We start from the raw sequence: 20,135 nt of genomic DNA on the forward strand, positions 1-20,135 counted from the left end.
GCTGAAGCGGAGCGTGCGATCTTAACCACTCAGCCACGGGGCCGGCCCCTGATCCCTTTTTTTCATGGGAACTTTTCTTCTCTGGTCACACTCAGTAAGCAGTGAATCGAATGTTTTGATGAAGTTAAGGTCCTTTATGTGTAAAGCATTCCCAACTATCGACGTAACCAGCACGTTAGAAGAAGAAATAAGCTTAGGTGGATGGATTTTGTCTTAGAAAGTCCTTGTCATCTCCGGAGGTTTACCTCATGCTTATGTAAGTATGTACATATCTTTGTATTGTGTTTTTAAAATTCTACAGGAAATTAGCAAGTGGCTTTCTAGTCTGCAGCTTATGGAATCCAGTGTTTTTATCCTCAAAAAATAAACTTATCATTTACCTTTTAGGTGTAGTTTGGCAGCTACCCTGCTACCCATAATTTCTCAAAAGGGCAAATTTGTTTAGGACCGTGAGATACAATTCTGGTCCTGGAGACGAGCTCCTTTAAGAAGGCCAGGTCTTTGCTCATCCGCTTCTCAGCTATTTCGAACTCAGTGTCTGCTGTGTTTGTTCTGCCTGCTACAGTCCTTACAGAAGAGAACGCAGGTACCTGGGTGCTGAGAACCAACCCTGCTTTCCTGCTGTTCTGTTACCATTACACTGGCTTCTCACTGTAGTAGGTATGTCTCATTCTTATTCCGAAAGTAGAGGAAAAGACTCTCTTGTTGTCGTGAGCTCTGTTATGTTGGTAGACTTAGCTTCTTCTAGTTTTTAACATCCTGGACATGCTGTTGATCTACCCTTAGTTGGGATCCCCTTCTTCCGTCTGCTGTGTGTGTCCTTTTAAAATGGGAGTTGGAAGATACAACAGAGTGCCTTCCAGGACTCAATAGATTTATTGTGAAGCTACTGCCATATTTTGGTGGGCGAGTGTCTCTCCTCCTTTTTTCTCTCATGGGGTTAATTCATGATTGATGTTTCAGACTCCTGTTATTCCCGAAAGGAATTTTATCTTAGGGTTTGTTATCCTAAAACCGGGGTGGTTTTGTTTCTTTTCCTTTATGTATGTGAAATGATCCCTCCTGAAGTCCAGGGTCCATCTACATCTATGCCTATCCTTTCCCTCCCTTGGAGTCCCAAGGAACACATATTTCCTCCCCAAATTGCCATCTTTCCTATGTTATTCATTTGGGGTGGCATTTGTCCTTTGCTCTCTCAGAAGACAAATTTTCAGCACAACCTGTGAAGCCAGGATCAGCTCTTGGTGATTATCAGACGGAAACTCCCAGCAGACTCTTGAGTCACCTTTGTTGAGTCAACCCTCTGGGCCCATTTTCTCATTTCTATTGAGAAATCACCACCTGGACCCTGCATGTGACCAGGCAGCCCTAGGACGGTTCCTCGAAACAGCGCTTGTCATCCTGTCCTTTTGTTTTCATCCTGGCACTGTCAGACTCAGCTCTGGTGCTTTCTAGGAAGAGATGCATATCTTAACCCTCAGGGTTATTTGTCCTCTTCTCTCTTAGGAGCAAGGTATGTCTTTGCCTTGTCTTATCCAGGTACAGATCCCACTGTGCTGGGCCTCCTTGACCCCTGGGGGTGGCAGCTGTGTGCATGTGGATCGTTCCTGTGCAGTCTCTGTGCCATTGTCGCTGGGCAGCCATCTTAACCCGTTTCTCAGAGACCATGCAGTGGTTGTGTGATGGCTGCCACAACCACTGCCTTACAGAGGGCCTATGTTTAGATTTGGTCTAGGATTCTGTTTTCCTGAATTGGTTTGAAGCCCTCTTGCTTAGCTTGGAAAATCTCCTCCCTGAGCTCGTTCTCATTGCTTTGAGGGGCTCTGGTGATGACAGCCAATTTCTAGTGCCCAGGATCCGTCAGGGTAGAAGCTGGTTGCTTCTCGTGTTTTCCTCTTTCTTTCTAAATCACCACTTTCAACTGAAAGAAGTGAAGAGACGTTTATATCTCCAAGGCCTTTTGCTTCCTGCTTGGGTGGCGATCTTCCAAGAAGACTTCAGACTCTGCTGATAGTTACTTTAATTCTCCAAGAGCCGGCACAAGACAAGTGAAAAGACAAGTTCTTTTTTATTTAGCAAAAGTGAATTCCCTTAGTCTCTTTTTAAAACTTAGTTCTTTTTACACAGATTGTTACAAGAAATCATTATATATATGGATAGAATTGCTTATGGTCAAAATGGGAAATTTTGTAGAAAAATACTCCTCTCAAAATCATTTTATCTGGGGAAATAATCCCAAGAAAATGACGCTCTTTACTTGTAATATGGACTTTCCAAAGGTGTGGTTCTATCATTATTTTTCACCCGTGATAAGTGCCTTAAATGGACATCAGAATTGGTTTGTGTTTTTAATTAATTGTCATGTGACTAGTAAATGGTCTCTTCATATTTCTTCTTCTAACCTACTAACTCTTTTTATTGTTGCTCGTCATTGTTCTTGTCTCTGGGAATAACTTCACATATAAAAATCTTTTTCTGTTTGACAGTATTAGGCAGAGTTTTAATCACAGCTTCTCTTACTGTAGTTCTTCTGTTTTTATATAGAGGAGTAAATGCTTGCATTGTTAGAATGTGTGTGCCTTAATGCATCAGAAACATTCTTAAATAGGTTTTGTTGTTTACTTTTAAGAACCTTTTCTTATTCTACACTTGGGGTTCTTTTTACATTTCATCAGCATTTCATAATTCAATTTAACAAAAATGTATTAAGTGGTATATGCCACACCATGCTCATTGTGATTCCTTCTTGAGAGATGAGTTAAGGTGACAAAGCTTAATTGTGTAAAACAATTAGAAAGTAAAATACAGTTGAATTTAGTGAATAAACATGGTTTTCCAGTGAAATTTTATAAGAAATTTGGATTAGCAAAATTTGAAACAGGGTGGGTCTTTTGAAAGTGATAGTACTTTGAAATGGGCTTTAATGGAATAATTTTGAGTTCAGCAACTAAGTGCTACATTGGCTTTTTCTGTCCCACACGCTGGAGGCTGCTTTGAGCTCTAAGGAGACTCATTCATAGTTTGTTTTAGAGGAACTGCTGTCGGCATTCTCTCTCTAATCCTGGACACCTGGTTGGTTGAACCCAACTGTAAAACCTTGTGTTTACTGTGCTAGCTTGTGTCTTGTTAAATTTGGGTCCTTACCTAGTTATCCTTGTTCCATCAAAGTATTTATTACTCAGCCGGCTGCACGTGACTGAGGTGTGATGGTGGAACAGACGCCGGTTGAGGGGTACCCAGCATTCACAGTCAGAGGCCACGGAGCAGAAGTGCTGGTTGACGGGGCACACCGATTTCTGAGGGAACAGCAGCAGGTTGAGGGTCTCCGAACGCATCCCAGTGCTGGGAGCGCCTGTCGGGAGAGCCCAGCGCATTTGGAAGGTTGTATTGTAGCTGTTTTCCTTTGTTCGGTGATCCATCACTGTACCCCAGTTTTAGGATTTAGTTTTAGTGGAATTAAAATTGAATGGCTTAAAAGTTGCATGATTAATTACATTCAGTTTCGGTTACAGTTATTGATCCAAGCCTGCTGGCGGGAAGGAGGTGGTGGAGCTGCTGGCCTCACCCCAGGGCGGTCGGCGGCTGGCCTCTGGCCCCTCAGTCGTGTGCCTCCGTTTACTCGTTCCTCCTGCCGCCCCACCCCGTTGTTGGTATTGACTTCCATAAACCACCTTAAAACTTTTCCTAGAGTAAGGTAGCAGAGTAGATAAAGATTGCTGGTGTCAGCTTTTAGAGTGTTTTTCCCCTCGTATAAATCTCAGGCAAATAATCTATAGCCTAAAGGAGATCATTGATAAAGATAATAATTGTTCTGCTTTTCAGACTGTGCCTACAGTATTGTTTTCAGTTCTGGGTACCACATTCCAAGACAGATGTAAGGAAATCATAGCAGTTCAGATAGGAAAGTTGTCAGGATGGAACAGGAAAGAAAGGTCGTGTCCTAGAAAGATTGGAGGTATTTAGATGGGAGCAGAGAAGGCTGCACAGCTGTCTTTGAATAGCCTAAAGGCTGATCTGTGGAAGAGGGACTAACCTTGTCCCATGTGACAAAAACTAGAACCAACGGTTAGAAACTTCAGGGGAGCAGATAAGGGGCTCAGGAATTATCTGCCAGTTAGGGTGTTCCAGAAGTGGGATGGGCTGCCCTGGGAGGAAGTGAGTTTTGAAGTCTGCAGCAGAGTTTAAATGTGTACTCTGGCAGAGCTTGTTGACCCTCAAGTCCCCTTCTAACCCACTGTTCTGTGACTGAACAGAATGAGTGACAGGGGAAATGACCATTCAGAACTGGGAGAGTGGAGCTGCTTTTGCCATAGGTAATGTGCTTTATCTTAGCCGTGTTGGGTTTGGAAGGGAGTCAGGCTCCACGGTGCAGCCTCCCTGGCAGGCATCCTCTAGGGATTGGAGGTCGAGTGAGGGGCCTGGCTTAGAAATAGAGTCTCAGCAGCTGCAGGCATGAAATCAATCGTTCAGTCCACAGACCTGAGAAAGGAGTTGGCTCTCTGCACGAAGAGTCTGTTCAGAGAAGGGTGTGGAGCCTCAAAGACTGCTCTTAGGAAAACATTATCCCTTTAATAGTTACTGAAGTAAACGGTGCAAGGATGGTCAGGGGGCCGGGTGTCCGAGGAGGGTAACGCTAAGATTGGGGAGCTGTCAGAGGAGCTGTTGATCAGCAGCTTCAGAAACCACAGAGCGATGGTGGAGAACGAATACCGAGAAAAGGCATTTGCGATACAAAAATTACCATGAAGTTCAAGGAAACAGGTTTAATGGAGCGCAGGGCAACCCATGGAGCCTGGGAGTTGAGAAAGAGCACACAGCGAGGTGGCGAGAAGCTGCCCCATGGGAGATGTGGGGAGAAAGTGGCGGCCAGCGAGGGCAGAGACAGTAACTTGGTGCCTCTCAGCTCTCGCGGAATTTGTAGTTTGTTTTTCAGCTGAACGGGGGGAGCAGAGGGAGGGAGGCCCGCGAGAGTTTTTAGGGTTTTTTCCTAAGACCCTGAGACATGTGCTTCCTGCCTTTTGCTTACCTTTATCCTTCTTAATCACCACCGCCAGGGGGACATCTGAGTCAGAGAGAAAGGCTGGAAGTCAGACAGTTTTACGCTGTGTCCTCAGTTCCTAGTTTAAAAAATAAACAAGCAAAGGTGGTGCAGGCACGACAGGTCATCACCCTTTTGCTTAGGAGGAGAGCCCAGGACTCAGTGGGGAGACTTACCCCTCACGGCAGTGCTTCAGCTTCCAAGGGTGAGGTGTTCCCAGGTCACTTAGGTGACTAGAGCATTGCTCTGAGTGGTGGGGAAGGCGCTTCAGTGTGCATGTCTGCCACCCGCAGCGAGTTCCTCACAGCTGTCTGTGCGTTTCAGTCCATCTGCTCTTGCAGAGTCCGTTGTGCTTACTGGTTGGGAGGAAGCTTTGAGTACCCAGAGGCGCCACCCAGAGCCAGTAGGGGGCCATCTCCCTCCTGGGTGTGAGCAGAATTGTGCTGAAAGGCGAAGTGCAAGTGTTAGCCCAGAGAATTTGTTCAAATCCTTGTGGCGTGGCGATAGAGACTGTTCGCAGACACTGAAGGTCCCAAGACGGTCACTTTTCAGGGGAATAAAACTCTCACGCTTGTGCCACTTAAATATCGTCAGTTAGAAAATATGAGCAAGCATTTATATGTGTGGTTTTAATTTTTAGCATAAAAATGTCATTGTGCCAGTTGTTTGCTTACTAGACCCAAATAGCCTATGTCATCATCATAATTATCATCGCCACATTAGTAATGTCTCATAATTATTACAATTATAATATTTATGGAGCTCAGTCACACTCCTCTCATTGGATTTCATACCCAAAGACAGCTCATGGGTAAAACTGCCTCAAAGCGTCCTTTTAAAAGTCTCCGGCTTCTCCTGCTGTGTTGAAGGGCTTGCCTTTGGGGGAGGCAGTTTGAGGGGACTGCACGTTTTATCTCTAATTTTTCTATAACTGTCCTGCTTTACTTTTCAAGTAAACTCTTTAAGAAAAAGTCTCCATGCTTTTGTAAACCAGAATCATTGGTAACAGAGTTGCTCGTGAGTGGATTGTGACAGAGTGCGTGAGTAGTCGCATCTTCGTGTGGCTGGAGACACATGACGGGTCAGGAAATTTACAGGCTCTGTGGCTTTGCAGGTCGGGTCTACGCCGTGTTGTCGAAGAGGGAAGGTCGGGTACTTCAGGAGGAGATGAAGGAGGGGACGGACGTGTTCACCATCAAGGCGGTGCTGCCGGTGGCTGAGAGCTTCGGCTTTGCGGATGAGATCAGGAAGAGGACGAGCGGCCTGGCCAGCCCGCAGCTGGTGTTCAGCCACTGGGAGGTAAGAGCCCACGGCCGGTCCTCCGTTCTCGCTGCGGGTGTGCTTCTAGCGGTGACGCCGGGGGAGCAGGCCGCCTTACGTGCCATCAGCATTCTGCATCTGCGCCCGCCAGGCAGAGGCTTCTCGTCCAGGTTGCGTGATCCTGAGACCGGATGTGATTTGTAACACACACGTGTGCCTTCCTTCTCTGTGTTAAGACACAATGTGTCATCCTTTTTTCCACTCTAAAGGTATATTTTAGATTTTTAAAAGAAAACCACACATTTCGAAAGTGAAACTTTAAGGAACTTTTCTATTGGGGGAAAAATATTTCCGGTATTTAGAAGGGGACGGTTATGTTTTGCATATTCTCCGGTCCCCGCTATGGAGACGCCAGGTTTCCACGGCCTTCAGGTGTGGGGTGAAGCGGCTCATGGAAGCCCTTTGTTGTCGGTGTCGGCAAAGGTGGTGAAAAGGCAGCCTCGTCAGTAATCAGAAACGAAGACTGAAAGATCTGCGTGGCTGGGAGAGAAGAAAAGAAGTGAACACGTTTTTTAACTGAGAGGGGAAAGTAACAACAAGAGGGGCCGCCCTCCTGAACAGCATTCATGACGGGGTAGACGCTGGCCCTCCAGAGAGAGGAGAGGCCGCGATGGACGTGGAGGGCACGTGCGAGAGGCAGTTTGCGATGCTTCCAGACGAAACCTGTCATCAAGGACGGTCGGTGTGAGTAGAAAGGTCGTTTTAGGATCACGGCTTCTGCCATCTGCGCTTACAGGGACTCTAATGACTTCCTCTCGTCCGCTTTTGCCATGGAGGTTTGCGGTTTAGCGGGAGGAGCGCTGACTTTGGGGTTGGAGGGTCCTGGTGTGGAATTCTAACTCTGCACCTGCTGTGGACAAACTGGGACTTCGCTGAGTTTGCTGCACTGTGAGACGGCGTGGGGAGTGTCCAGCCTGGCGCCCAGCACTGGTGGCCCCAGAGTGAAGCTGGTTCCCTTGTGTCATTCTCGGAGTCTCCGCCACGCTCGCTTGGCCTGCCCTCGGCATGTGGCACTGCACTGGGCTTCACGCCGGTGGTCCAGGGTTTTCCCCTAAACCCGTGGTTAAGGTTCAGTGCTAAGCTGTTGTTATTTCTCTCACTTCCTTTAGCCAGATGGATCCCTTTCTCTAGAATACTCCAAATGAATAGTTTAAATTTAGACAATAAGGGAGAATGGGAATAATTGAGGAGAACTTTCTTTTTAAAATGAATTTTATAGTCAAGTGAATCGGCAAAGTCAAGAAAGGTGACATTTCAGGAAAATTGACTTGGGACAGGGCAAATTTAATTTTAACGTGCAAGTTCATGTCTGAATTGATACAAGTGAAGTTGCTAGTCCGAAACAGTTGTATCTCCTTCTTAAAAAAAAAGTCACGTTCTTAATGCTTGATCTAGCCAAAGTCAGTGTTCCAATTTAGGCTACCTTTTTTTGTCAGTACAAACTACGATTTAACAGTGATTTACTGTGAAGTTTTTCTTGTGTTTTGTATCTTTGTCTAGAAACCAAATGATGTTTTGATGTTTTTACTGACTTATATCTGATTGGTATCGTTACTGTATTTCATTATGTGGAAAACAGTAGCTCCAGACATTTAAATTATTCGTTAATCCCCAAGCTCATGGGTAGTAATCTCTCACTTATCCAAACTTCTGGCTTTTTAGTTTTGGGTTTTTGGCACTCAACTGTCACATAAGAACACAAACCAGTAAGAAATAGAAGGATGGGATTTATAGAGGCAGCTCCTGAATAATAACAACAGTGTCTGTCATGTAAATACGTTACCGATGTTCCTAATGAGAAACACCACTGGCGTCCTCTGCCCTGGGTTTCAGTGACCGACGTGGTTCCAGGGCAGTGTGGCTAAGTGACATTTAGAACCGCAGGGAGATGTGTTCCACTTCAAAGTGATGACCTGGAGAGGAGGATGCATTCCTCCTCAGTACTGCCGTTGCATGAAGCTCCTTCAGAGCTTGCAGCTTGTGCTTCTGCACGTCTGAGAGATGGCACGTCGTCCATCTCGGGAAGACGGCCTTGATCAGCGCTGGTGCAAAAACTGGGTTACAGTGTCTGGTCAGAGCAAAGGGGGTGTAGGTGAATGAGCCCTGGGATTCTCTGGGATCCAGCTCTGGAGGAGCTGTTAGCAGCTGTTGTGATGGTGTTGTTATTGGAAAACTTATATCTCCTGTTGTTTGTTAAAAATACCTCATCATTTTAAAGTCAGTCTTATTCTTGAAAGTGATTTTATAAAGCACACTTTAGAAAATCTATAAAGTTCTGATCATTTCCTAATTGGCAAATATATTGGTTAGGAAACATGTAAGACTTCTCCATGGAAGGGATCTCAAAATAGAGCAGCTCACGTAAGGCAGAAGGCTCTCGAGGCTGTGGAGGTGGTCCAGGGCTACTGTGGCTCGCTGTGGTGGGGCCCAGGCTCCTTCTGGTTTGCTGCCTTTGTCAACAGTTGGCTTCTACTCATGGTCCAAAGTGGCCGTTCACCTCCCACCATCACGTCTGTGTTCCAGCCAGTAAGAACGGGGAATGGGAAGAGCAGGGCATAGTCCTTCCCTTTAAGGACATGAACTGGGTGTCGCAGAAGTCACTTCATCTGGTCCTGTTGCCCCATGTCTAAGATGGCCCCACCTCACAAGGAGGCAGGAAGTGTAGCCTTGACTGGATCAGAGGTCGGCAGACTGTGGCCTGTTGCCTGTTTATCTTGATAAATAAAATGTACCGGGATGTGGCCACACCCACTCATTTATGTATTTTCTGTGGCCAGTTTCAAGCAGAATTGAGTAGTTGTGACAGAGACCTATGGCCCGCACACTAAAATGTCTACTATCCAGCTCTCTAGACAAGTGTGCTTTGCTCCCTGGGACCCAGGTGGCTTGTGTGCCCGCCTGAAACACCTGTCACCAAAGACGGGGGAGGATGGGTGTTTAGGAACAACTAGGATAAAAACAGCACGTTTTTACCAAATAGGCAGTTTCTGTTAATGTGAAAATTTTCAGTCTCTTTTCTCTCTCAAAATTAAACCAAAAGAAGCGAAAATTAATCCTACATACTTAGTAGTTTTGAAAAGGTTAGTTTCTGGCCTGGTTATAGCTTGTTATTAAAAATGTCTCTTCATAAATAACTTCAGAGAAAAAATCTAGTCGCGTAAAGTTTGCTGCCGTCCTCCTGTCATCCCTTGGCCACCTGTCGTGGTGCTGTTCCCCAAAGCTTCAGGTTTTTGAAAGTCTTGAAAACTCCTTTATCCTTAAATGTCATTGACCTGACGTTCTTGGCCGTCTCGGTTCCCCCATAGTTAGGGTAGAAATAACACGGCTGAGACCTGGCTCTCCCTCCATGGCGCTTTTCTTATTGGTATTCTGCCACATCACGTCATTTACCAAGAGCTTCTGAGAGAAGCTGCTTCAAAAAATAGAGAAAATAAACTTAGAGTCGTTTTCCATGAGGAAACCTTTGAAGTCAGCAATCTCCGAATTTCTCTTCCTTCTATAAAAGGAAGAAAAGGAGCTGATAAGAGGCACAGAAAGAAAGATATTACCACCCGGTGCTGTTCAGCATCGGTGCCAGTGTAACCTGGAGGCTCACCGGTTACTGTCGAGACCCCCCCACCGCGTCTGGGCTGCAGGTCGCATAGGCTGCAGGAGCGCCCAGGAAGGCCGTTCTGGACCTGGTGTTTCCCACCTGCCAGCCAGAGTCATAGTGAAAACTGGGCAAAACATTGAAATGTAGCTCCCACAGCTTTCTCCTTCTAGACATTTTTTTTTTTAACGCCCAGGCCAACAGCCAGCGCTGTGCCTTCCTGAGTTAGAAAGTGCCACCCCTCCAGCTGTGGGGTTGCATACACCCCTCCACGGTGGGCACGTGGATCCTGAGTGAGCCGGCCAGAGAAAAGTGCCTTTTCCTCCAGGCTGCTAGCATGCCCTGCTCCGTGGCCCCCAGGGCCCTTTCTGCAGAGCACAACCTGGATGCCCTTGGGGGTCGCCGCCTCGTTGCCCCACTAAGGAAAGTCAAAATGAGCCTACCCGGGCAGGCGTGGCTCCCTCCGCTCTGTTCTGAGACTTGGTTGGGTGTGTTGAGGAAGAGGCTTCAAGACGTCTGCACAGAGGCCGGCGTGGGGAGGGGCCGCAACACAGCACCCGTGGATGAGGCAGAGGAAGCCCACAGGGTGGGGGGCAGGAACGAGTCCCCTGAGGGGCTCCGCTGGGCAGATGGAGGTGAGGGCAGAGTCCTGGCGCTCAGGAAGCATACTGAGCAAGCCTCAGTCATGTGTGCTGAGGCTCAGGCAGAGCTGGACTGTTTTGAAACACCTGGGTCTTATATTTTTGAAACAAGGACCCTGGTCTTAGATTAGCCAGTCTGGGTCTGTCGGCTTGCACCTCCTTTATTTCTCTTTAAAAATCTTGTCACTTTCTGAACAGATTAAAAATTTATTTACCACAACTTAGACCTGCTCAGAACATGGAGCTTCTTTATATTCTATGATGGCTCGTCGTCCAGCTGGTTGGGGAGGGCACCAGTAACCAGCTTACAACTCGTGACGTCATGGTCTCTGTCAGGGTGGTCTTTGTGGATGATGGCCCAGGGAAGTGTTCTGTTCTGGCTGTCTCCCTTACCCTCTCTGAGAAGGATGGGCCTTCTGTGACTGCATGGTGGGGAGGGGAGAAGGGCCCTCTGCATCGTCACTGGTCTTTGCCATGAAGCACCTTGTCTGGTCCAGTTCTCTCGGACCCTTAGGGCCGGTTTGGTGGCCCAGCCAATTTCAGGAGTCTCTCATGTTGGTCGTTTGTCTCCAGCAGAGAATTCCGGCCCGCGACTGCCTGCGTCCTCCCCCGCGTCTGCGGCCCCTCTGCACCCCCAGTGCACTCAACAGTGTGTGCAGACTTCTGGGCCAGCAGCACCTCTTACTGCTCAGGCGCCTTCTCAGCCTTTCTCGGAGGTGTACAGTCTCCCCATCTGCTTGTGCAGGGGCTCAAATGTGCAGGACGGGGAGGAAACGCCCATCTTCTTAAGAAGCTCAGCCTTCTGTAGTCAAGACAGGTGTGCAGGGGTCCACGTCAACACGCGCTTTCCAAGTATAGGCTGAGGGCGCCAGCCGCATGGAAAGACAGTCGTTTGTATATCCCTGAAGCAGAGCCACAGCGGAGGGTCATGGTGGGAGGAGAGGAGACTTAGGAGCCTGGCACGGTGTCCTCAGGGTCCTTGCCTCACGGGGCAGGCTGCACCACCTGCCTGCTGGGCTTCCTCGGGAAGTTTGCTGCCAGCCCTGGGCTTGGGCTGCAGGTGAGATGGTGGCGTGTGGACGCTCAGGACGATCCTTGTGTTGGGGCAGCCTCGGTCAGCCTGCTGTATCGTAGAGGACAGAGACTCAGCGAGCTTATGTCACTTGCTCAAGGCCGCACAACCAGTTAGTGACCGGGCCAGATGCTCAGTGGAATCCAGACAGGAAGCGCCCATGTGTATGTCCCTGGCGTGGTGGGCCAGGTGTCCTTCCTGCTCAGAGAGACATGGACCTCAGGAGGCGTCCTTAGTTGATGATCTTTGCTCCCTTGTCCTGCTCCCTCCTGACTCCCCCTGCTATCTGCTGGCTCATGTCTAAGTGCCATTTCTTGTATTCTCCTCTGGAAATGAGCCTTTTGCTGCTGGCCCCTTGGGGACTTTGCTAGTCACTCTGTAACCTATACCCTGATGGCACTTGGTTCCTCATCTGCAGCATCGTCCTCCTTCGCTCTGAGGGCGCCTGTGTGTGGTTGTGGCATGGGGAGAGGGGCGGGCAGGGTCCCCCAGAGGCAACAGGACACCGAGGGGTCCAACTGCTGGCGCAGAATGCACGCAGCTCTTGGTGGAGCCGCTGCTCCCATTGCTCCAGCCTGACAGTTTCCTCACGGCCCTGGGGACACGGCCCAGCTTCTGGGCCTCCCTTTCCCTTACATCCAAGTGTGCTTGCCCGTGGCGCTGTCCTGATCCCTGACCAGCAGCGTGGGGAGGGCGGTGATGTGCTTGCTGCCCTCCAAGTGCGCTGCCTGAGTCGGCGGTCTTGCTGAACCCTTGCGCAGTCCATGCGGTTGGGCTTCTGTGCCGCGTCCCTGCGGGTGGGGCGGAGGCGCTGGCTGGTGTGAGCTGGCTTGCCCAGACCACGCGGTGGGGTGTGCGGGAATCCACGGGGCACCCACCCGCCTGGCTAGTCCAGAGCCGCCCTGGCCTGGACTCATGGACCTCGCTCCTCTCACTCCTTCGGCTCCTCCCTGTTTTGTGGCGTGAGGAACAGGCACACCCCTCCCCCCTCCCCCCCACCACCGCCAGCAGAGCCGAGTGGGCTGCTCCTGGGCAGCTCCTGCGCTTGGCCTCTTACAGAGACTGAGAATTTCACTTCTTCCTTCTTCGGGATCATCATCTCTTTGCTAAGGGTGTTCCGTTGTTGAGGGTCTGTGCCAGCAGCCCCTGCTCAGAGGCCTCCTCTATTCTTGGCAATGGTTGAACTGGGTGAGGAATTGTTGGTTCTCCCTGAGGCCCCTGGCGCCGAAAGCACCAAGCTGTGTTCCGGCGTTTGTTGCTGCTGCTGCAAAGCCTGTCACCGTCCCATGCAGGTTCTCTGGGGGCAACCGGCTTGTCTGTCGTCTCTGCCTGCCTCGGCGCAGGGACGGGGCTGCTGCTTTGTTTCCAGCCTCTGTTCGGGGCCAGCGCCGTCCTGGCCTGCACCTCCCATCCTGGAGCCTCAGCTCAGGCCATCCAGGTGTGCAGCACAGCGTGGTGGCTCTGCCATTTTCCTCAGGGCCCCGCAAGAGGGTCAGTCTGAAGACTCGTTCCTCCTGCCCTCTGGCCTCTGACTCCAGACCTCCTCTGAGACGTGTCCTGCACCTGTCTTATGGTTCTTAACTTTCCTTTCATATTTTTTTTATCTCTATCTCTCTATTATATTCTGGAAAGTTACCCCATCTGTTTTAAAAAATAATTTATTGAGGTGAAATTCACATAATATAAAATGTACTGTTTTAAAGTGAACAATTTTGTTGCATTTAGTATATTCACAATATTATGCATCCACCACTTCTGTCTAGTTCGAAAACGTTGCCATCACCCCAGAGTAAAAGTGTATTAGTGTCCTCCGGAGAAACAGAACCAGCGGAACGTACAGAAAGAAACTTGTGGGGAATGACTCACGAGGCTGTGGAGGCTGCCAAGTCCCGAGGTGGACGCTGGCAAGCTGGGGGCCCAGGGGAGGCCGTGCCGTGGCTTCCAGTCCGAGGGCAGGAGGGGACCAGCTCCCCAGGTGCCATCAGGCGGGCGAAGCTCCCTTGCTCGGCCCTGCTCTTCTGTTCAGATGTCCAGGTGAGGACGGCACGGCTTCTCCTTCGTGGTCTGTGACTCACTGGCAGATACATGTCTCCCCGCTCCAGAGAAGAGCCGGGTGGTCCTGGTGCCCACCTGCCCAGAGTGTGTGTTGGGCCCATCTGAAGTGGCGTTGAGCTCCCGGCCTCCCAGCTCACGTCTGTCGTGGCTCCTGTGGATGCGGACGGGGCCTGTGCCCTGTTTACTGCTGTGGGCTCCTCTCTCTCCAAAAACCGCTCCCTTCCCCGTCCACAGAAATTCCTTTTCTTGTGTTGAAAAGTGACTATTTTAAAATATATTTTTCTTTCGTTTCTGTATTTTAAATGGAAAGTGTTGGGATTTGAGGCCACTCAATAAATACCAGGCCTTTCTGCCCAATTAAGAAATAAGAAACAACAACAGCAAGAGTAAGCATATAGAGGTCAGACTCTCACCTCTGTCGCTAACAAAGCCGAATCTTGAAGCGTGTGGTCCTGGTCCACAGGCAACACTGGGTTCCGAGCACCGTCTCCAGAGCCCAGGGCAGGGCAGGCCGGGCTCCTGCTGCAGGTCAGCTCTGGAAACGGCTGGAGGAACAGGGCTGGTTGTGTTTCCTGTGGGCAGCTTGCTTCCCGTGGGAGGGGAAAAGAAGAGGCCGGGCTCCCCACATCGGCTTCTCCTCTCAGTCGCCAGGCAGACTCATGGGGAGCGAGGGGCGAGGGCACAGAGGCAGGACTGTCAGGCTCAGGAGCCCTGTCTACACAAGGGGCCCGTCAGGCGGAGGGGACCACCTAGAGCAGAGGCACAGCCCTCCATCCTGTTCTGGAGGGCAGCCCCTTGTACATGGGCCCGAGGAAAGTCCGTGTCAAGGTCCTGCCTCCTGAGACATCGCGACTTGGCTGCAGAGGACCTGAGCCCCTTCCTCAGCTGCTTCCCTGCCCCTCAAGGAGGAGCCTCAGAGAGAAATGTCCTCCAGGGCATCCCCTGGGCTCGGCCTCCTCACCATCAGAGTAGTAAGTAGGCGTAGGCCAGAGAAAAGAGGAGAGGCTGCTTATGTCTGCCTCTGGCTGGGGAAGTCTGGTCCTCCAGGTCCAGCTCCCCAAGATCCCCATTGACGTCCAGAGCAAAAGCTCAGTCACCAACATGTGCTTACATGTGGACAAAGGCAAGATGAATGAAAAGACGCCAACCCCCACATCTGTCCCAGCGGGAGGGAGATGTCCTTTATTCAAAATTAATGGTTTCCTTTATTCCTTCGTGTTTTGCAGTGACTCTGAGCAAAGAATAATATGTGAGTTTTGTTGACTCGACTTCCCTTTGTTCACCCCTCCCACGAGTCTTCTGTTTATACCAAACTTGACTGTTCGTTGCTTAACTTTTTTTCTTTAAGACTGTGTGAATTGAGGTTTGAAATGAAAGGATATTTGCCTAATCTAGCACATTCTGTCCCTTTTTTTGACAAGGTCATTCCCAGCGACCCCTTCTGGGTGCCGACCACTGAGGAGGAATACTTGCACTTTGGGGAGAAGGCTGACTCGGAGAACCAGGCCCGGAAGTACATGAATTCTGTGCGGAAGCGGAAGGGGCTTCATGTGGAAGAAAAGATTGTGGAGCACGCGGAAAAGCAGAGGACCCTCGGCAGAAACAAGTAGCCGTCACCCCTGGAGGGTCCTTCTCTTTCCAATAAATTAAAAAATGTCGCCCAGGTTTGACACTGGGACGATTTCTTTACACTGCGTTATCTCTGCGTTCACTTTCAGTAAAGTTGGTCCACGTAAATATTGTAAGGAGGGTATTAGAAAACACATTTCCAGAGTGTTTTTAGTTGATGCTGGTTCAAGGCAAGAAGTCATTATAAACGCTGCAGTGCGACACACTGCTTCCCTGTGTGTAACCCCCGGTGGTCAGATGTGGGCTGTGGTGCCGGCAGCCTGTTCAGTGCTGGGGGCTCCATGTGCAGACCCGACACGGGGCTGCGTCCCCTGCACTGAGCAGCCGCGCCTGTGCCTGTCACCACAGTATCACGCTGAGATTACAGCCTCCACTTGCACATGTTTCGTGTTGAATCAGTGAATGACAGCGGTTAACGCTGTGTTGGAGAGACCATGTGCTTGAGACCCGCTGCCTTTTCGTTAGTGAAACCAAGCTGCTCTTATAGCTCATTCGTCTAGTGGTTTATTCAGCAAAACAACGAATGTTCGGTTGTTGGCCTTTAAACTTTGTGTTTTTACACTCGTAAATTGCATCACTCACATTTAGATAAATGTTAAAATGATGATCTAAACCTTTTTCTTTTTTTAAAAAAAAAAGGTAAATTTGTAGTTTTCTTGGCTGCTTCCTCTTAGCCTTACTGAAGGGATAGTAACTAATGTGCTTGAGATTACTCCCCTTACTGTGAAGATTTTTCTGAAGCTGCCTCATTGGCCTCATTTGGGGAGATCCCCACGTAAGGAACAAATGCAATTCAGTCAAAACTAGATTTTGTAATTTTTGATGTTGTGCTAGTAATTTTTATAGCCACTTAAAAGACGGATTCTTTTCAAAACACGTAAAATTATCAGACCAGACTTTGTTTTTGACATGCTTTTAATGGGTTTTTTTCAATAAACTACGTCATTGTTAATACTAGTTGTAGGCATTTTATCTTTAATCTTTAAGGCCCTGGTCAAGTGTAGTTGACCCAGACTTTGGGAAAGTGTGGATAGATGACTCACTGTCTAAGTTTAGCAGACACTGATAGCTGGATTAATTTAGAGGAGTGATGTTCATAGTGATTTATCTGGAATCTTTGATAACATGGGAAAAGCTAGCACATGGATTTATAGCATTTGTAAGTAACATCGTTCCAACTGCCAGATGTGCTGTAAAAAGTGCTGTTAGACTGCACTGTATCACAAAGGCTGCATTTGGTCGAGAAAGGGCTTCAGCCCCCGAGTGCTGGGGCTCCCTCACCATCGTCCTGGCTGCAGCTGTGCCAGTGTGGGAGGACTCGCCAGGGTGACAGATCACCTCTCTTCCTTCTTCCTGTTGAGGGAGAGAACAGTGAGCGGTGAAGTGACTAGGACAGCCCGGCCAAGGGTATGGCCAGTCTCCATGTGAGCGGTCTCCCTTATTGGGCAATTCTTGCCGGGACCCCAGCCGCTGATTCCCTGCCTGCCTGCCGCAGCCTTTGAGACTGTGTCTGCACTGCCTGCTCAGGGCCGCCCAGCCCCAGCCTCACGTGTTGAGTTCAGTGGAAGTGAACCAAGAAGTCGTCAGTCCCAAAGTGGAAGTGGGGTTGTTCGGTGGGGTTGGCTTCTTGCAGTCCTTTATGGACAGGCCTCAGGAGCAGTGAGGAAGGCTGGGTTGAGGAAGGGCCAAAACCAGGACCCTCACACTCTGGAGGACTCTTTGCGTTGAGGTCCAGAGGGGGCTGTCCTGCTCAGGGGACGGGCACAGGTGAAGTCAACATAATGCCTTTTCTCAGCCAACCCTGGGGCAGAGGTGGGCCAGGGCAGGGGAGGCTGGAAGGGGTCTCCTTCCTGGGTCACTTTCCATGGACTTGAGGGGAAATACCCATCTCCTGTTTTGACCCTGGGCATATCCAACAGGAATGTAGGGCCTGATGAGAGTGGAGTTCAGCCCATGGTCCATTTCTCGTCCGCTTGCGCTCTTGGTGAGCCCTGCTCCCAGGGCATCACAGGGCTCTGGGACTGCCACCTGCCTGGTGTCGGGACCAGATGTCTGAGTAGAGGTCGGATCCTCAGCCCTCGGGGCAGCTGGTGTTTCTGTTCTGTGCCTCGAACTTGGGTAATGCCCTCCGTGTCCCGGGTTCGGAATCATCATCTGTACTGGTTCACATTTATGGCTTGAAGGTTTAGAAAAATAGTTGATTTCAGAAATTGGGTTAAACCTGTGTACTTGACTGAGAACAGGGAACTGGGTGTGAAATGCCCCTTCTCTCCTGTCTTCCAACAGCCGTGAGGCTCGGGAGGCAGAGCCTTCCAGACGAATAGGTCATTACATCTGGGAGTTAGAAGGTGTTCCCTTGTGAAGTCACAGTCATCTTTTCTTTTGAAACTTTCTCAGGTAGAAAAAATTTGATAAAATTAATAATAAAAGCCAAGGATTTAGATCAGACTCTAAAAATAGAAGATTATAAATGTCAATCCAAACCAAGCAAAGGAACTGCTGAGCCTGCCTTTGAGTGTTGTGCTCTGTAGACGGAGCCTGCAGCTGAGAGAGTGTCTTCTGGGGACTTTGCAACCAGGAGTGAGAGGGTTTCTAACCCTGTTGAGACGGGGCCAGCCTAGCGAGACAGGGCATCTGCACGGCACCCTGCCTAACAAGGTTGGCCCTAACCAAGCGGCAGGCTGGGAGAATCAGGCCACCAAGATGCACGTTCCACAGCCTCTGGATGCTTCTGGGCTCACACATGCGCCCAAGCCCCCAGGAAGCCACAGAAGGTGACCCTGGCCCCATCAGCGTAGTAAGATCACACCCAGGGCGGAGAGTTAGCATGCGCATGACCCACGCTTCGTGCTACGTGACAGCGGAGCCGCAAGCACAGCCCCCTGTACCTGCCGCGACAAGGCGCTCCTCCCAGCCTTTGCCTAATAAATGCCCACAGTCCCGCTCCCTAACGAGCCGGCCACCTGCCTTTCTTTCCCAGCGGCTCCCTTGTGCCTCTCCTGTGCATGAGCTGATGAACTTTTGCTTCTCTACTCTTGTTGTTGTGTCTTTTGGTTTCCATCCTGGGGACAACGAGAACCATGTGCCCATAACACCGTGGTGCACCTGCCCCGAGGCCCAGAGCAGAGCTGCGTGTGGCAGACCCAGGGAGGCAAGCAGCTCCCGCCAGAGAAGGAGGCGGAGCAGAAGTGAGGGTTCCCTAGAGTGGCCGACAGAAAGGGGCCAGCACCCTCCCGGCTGGACATTCCTGGCCTGGGCTGGAGACTGGAGGCTTGATCTCGAGCGGTAGGAAGCTCCCCTCCTCTGGGCCTTCTTGGCGTTCCTGAGGAAAGCCCAGAGCGCTGGACGACTGTGTCCACCGCAGGCCCCTCCCCTGGGCCATCTCGCCCCCAGGCCAGGGAGGGTCTTGGTGTGAGGGACTCGGTGATTCTGTGTGACTCGGGTTCATGGCGAAGGGCGTGACAGCCCTGGTCCTGCTGTCCCAGATCGCACTGATTTCTCCAAAAGAAACAGCTTTCGGCGCCCAACTTTAAAGGCCCTTTTACCTTCCTGCACAATCAGGGATCTTGAAGAATTGTGATTTATTAATTTTTGAGTGACCGTTTGTAGAATTTTTTCCAAAAAATAGTTTTCAGTTCTTTTTAAAGAAAAAAACAGAACATTTTGGTTGAACTGCACAGCACTGATAGGATTCACAGAATAGCAAAGCAGATAACTCTGGTTGAGGCAGAGTGGGCAAGCCTGCCACCTGGCCGTGGAACTGCCTTCGTCCTTGGCGAGTCCGCAGTAGTCGCTGTCTCAGTGGGAGGAGGAGCTGCTTGGAGGAGGGCTCGGCCCAGCTGGGACGCCAGCCTCCTGCCTGTCTAGGCCTCTCCAGCATCCCCAGTTCCTGAATGCTCTGGACCAGCTCCCTTTCCTGCCTGCCCATCTCCTCCGGAGGTGGCAATCGTGGCTACTCTGGGCCTTGCCACGGGCCTGGACCTCCTCGGTGTGAACCCCACCGTGCCTTCTGTCTCCCCACTCCGGCAAGCCGTGAGTCTTACCACAACTCTGCCAGACCACCAGTTCCTCCTACGTTTTTTACCCCCTTTTGGCTTTACTTTCTTTGCCTCCAGCCTGGGCCCCAACAATAGTCTCTGTGAACACTTTCACCAACACACTTGACTCTTCCTTCTCCATCAAGCCACATCCGCCAAACACCAGCGTCCCTGCGTGGCCTTGCTCTCGCCATGGCCGTTGGTGGTGCTGCCTTCAGTGCCGGAGCCGAGGCTCCCTCCGCCGGCCCTCTGTGGCTGCCCCAACGCCTCTGCCTCTGGCCACTCATTGCCCTGGTCAAAGAGCAAGGGGCACAAGAGGGCCTTGGAGGCGGCAGTGCTGGCGCTGCAGTCACTCAGGGATGGGCTTCCAGGGAGCCCACCATGGGGAGCGGCTCAGCAGCCTGGTCTCCAGTGGAACTGGTGCAGCAGGAGGAATGTGATGAGTAGCAGTGGCTCCTGCTCTGACTGGTAAGTGCACAGCAGCCTCCACGAGGCACAGGGCAGGCCCAGGGCCTTCTAGGGGAGCAACAGTGGACTTCAAGGCTGTGGGAGATCTCTGCACAGAGGCTGCGCTGGCCCTGCCTTGACCAGACCTTTGGTGATGACACACACACCAGAGACTGGCTTTCAAGGCCTGTTCTAGACGGACCCGCCACTGCCCTTCTCCACCGCAACCTCCCAAGCTGAACGGCTCCCCTTGTGGGGGTTTTGCTGCTGTAGAGAAGAGAGGCTGCAGGCAGAGGGGACGAGGACC

At 50.4% G+C, this 20,135-nt stretch overlaps 1 protein-coding gene across 7 annotated transcripts in view; it reads left to right on the forward strand.

Annotated features, from left to right (window-relative positions):
* EFL1 (elongation factor like GTPase 1) overlaps positions 1–15,414 on the forward strand; it is a 113,437-nt gene extending 98,023 nt beyond the window's left edge. For all 7 annotated transcript variants that reach the window (XM_014827774.3, XM_070494142.1, XM_044760276.2 and 4 more), the window contains 2 exons: positions 6,153–6,337; positions 15,137–15,414. In XM_014827774.3, the coding sequence (XP_014683260.2) occupies positions 6,153–6,337; positions 15,137–15,325 (374 nt within the window). In that variant the 3' untranslated portion in view covers positions 15,326–15,414. The remainder of the gene's footprint in view (positions 1–6,152; positions 6,338–15,136) is intronic.
* The last annotated feature ends 4,721 nt before the right edge of the window (positions 15,415–20,135 follow it).

The sequence above is a fragment of the Equus asinus genome, chromosome 2, assembly GCF_041296235.1.
Source record: "Equus asinus isolate D_3611 breed Donkey chromosome 2, EquAss-T2T_v2, whole genome shotgun sequence".
In the NCBI taxonomy this organism is placed as follows: Eukaryota; Metazoa; Chordata; class Mammalia; order Perissodactyla; family Equidae; genus Equus; species Equus asinus.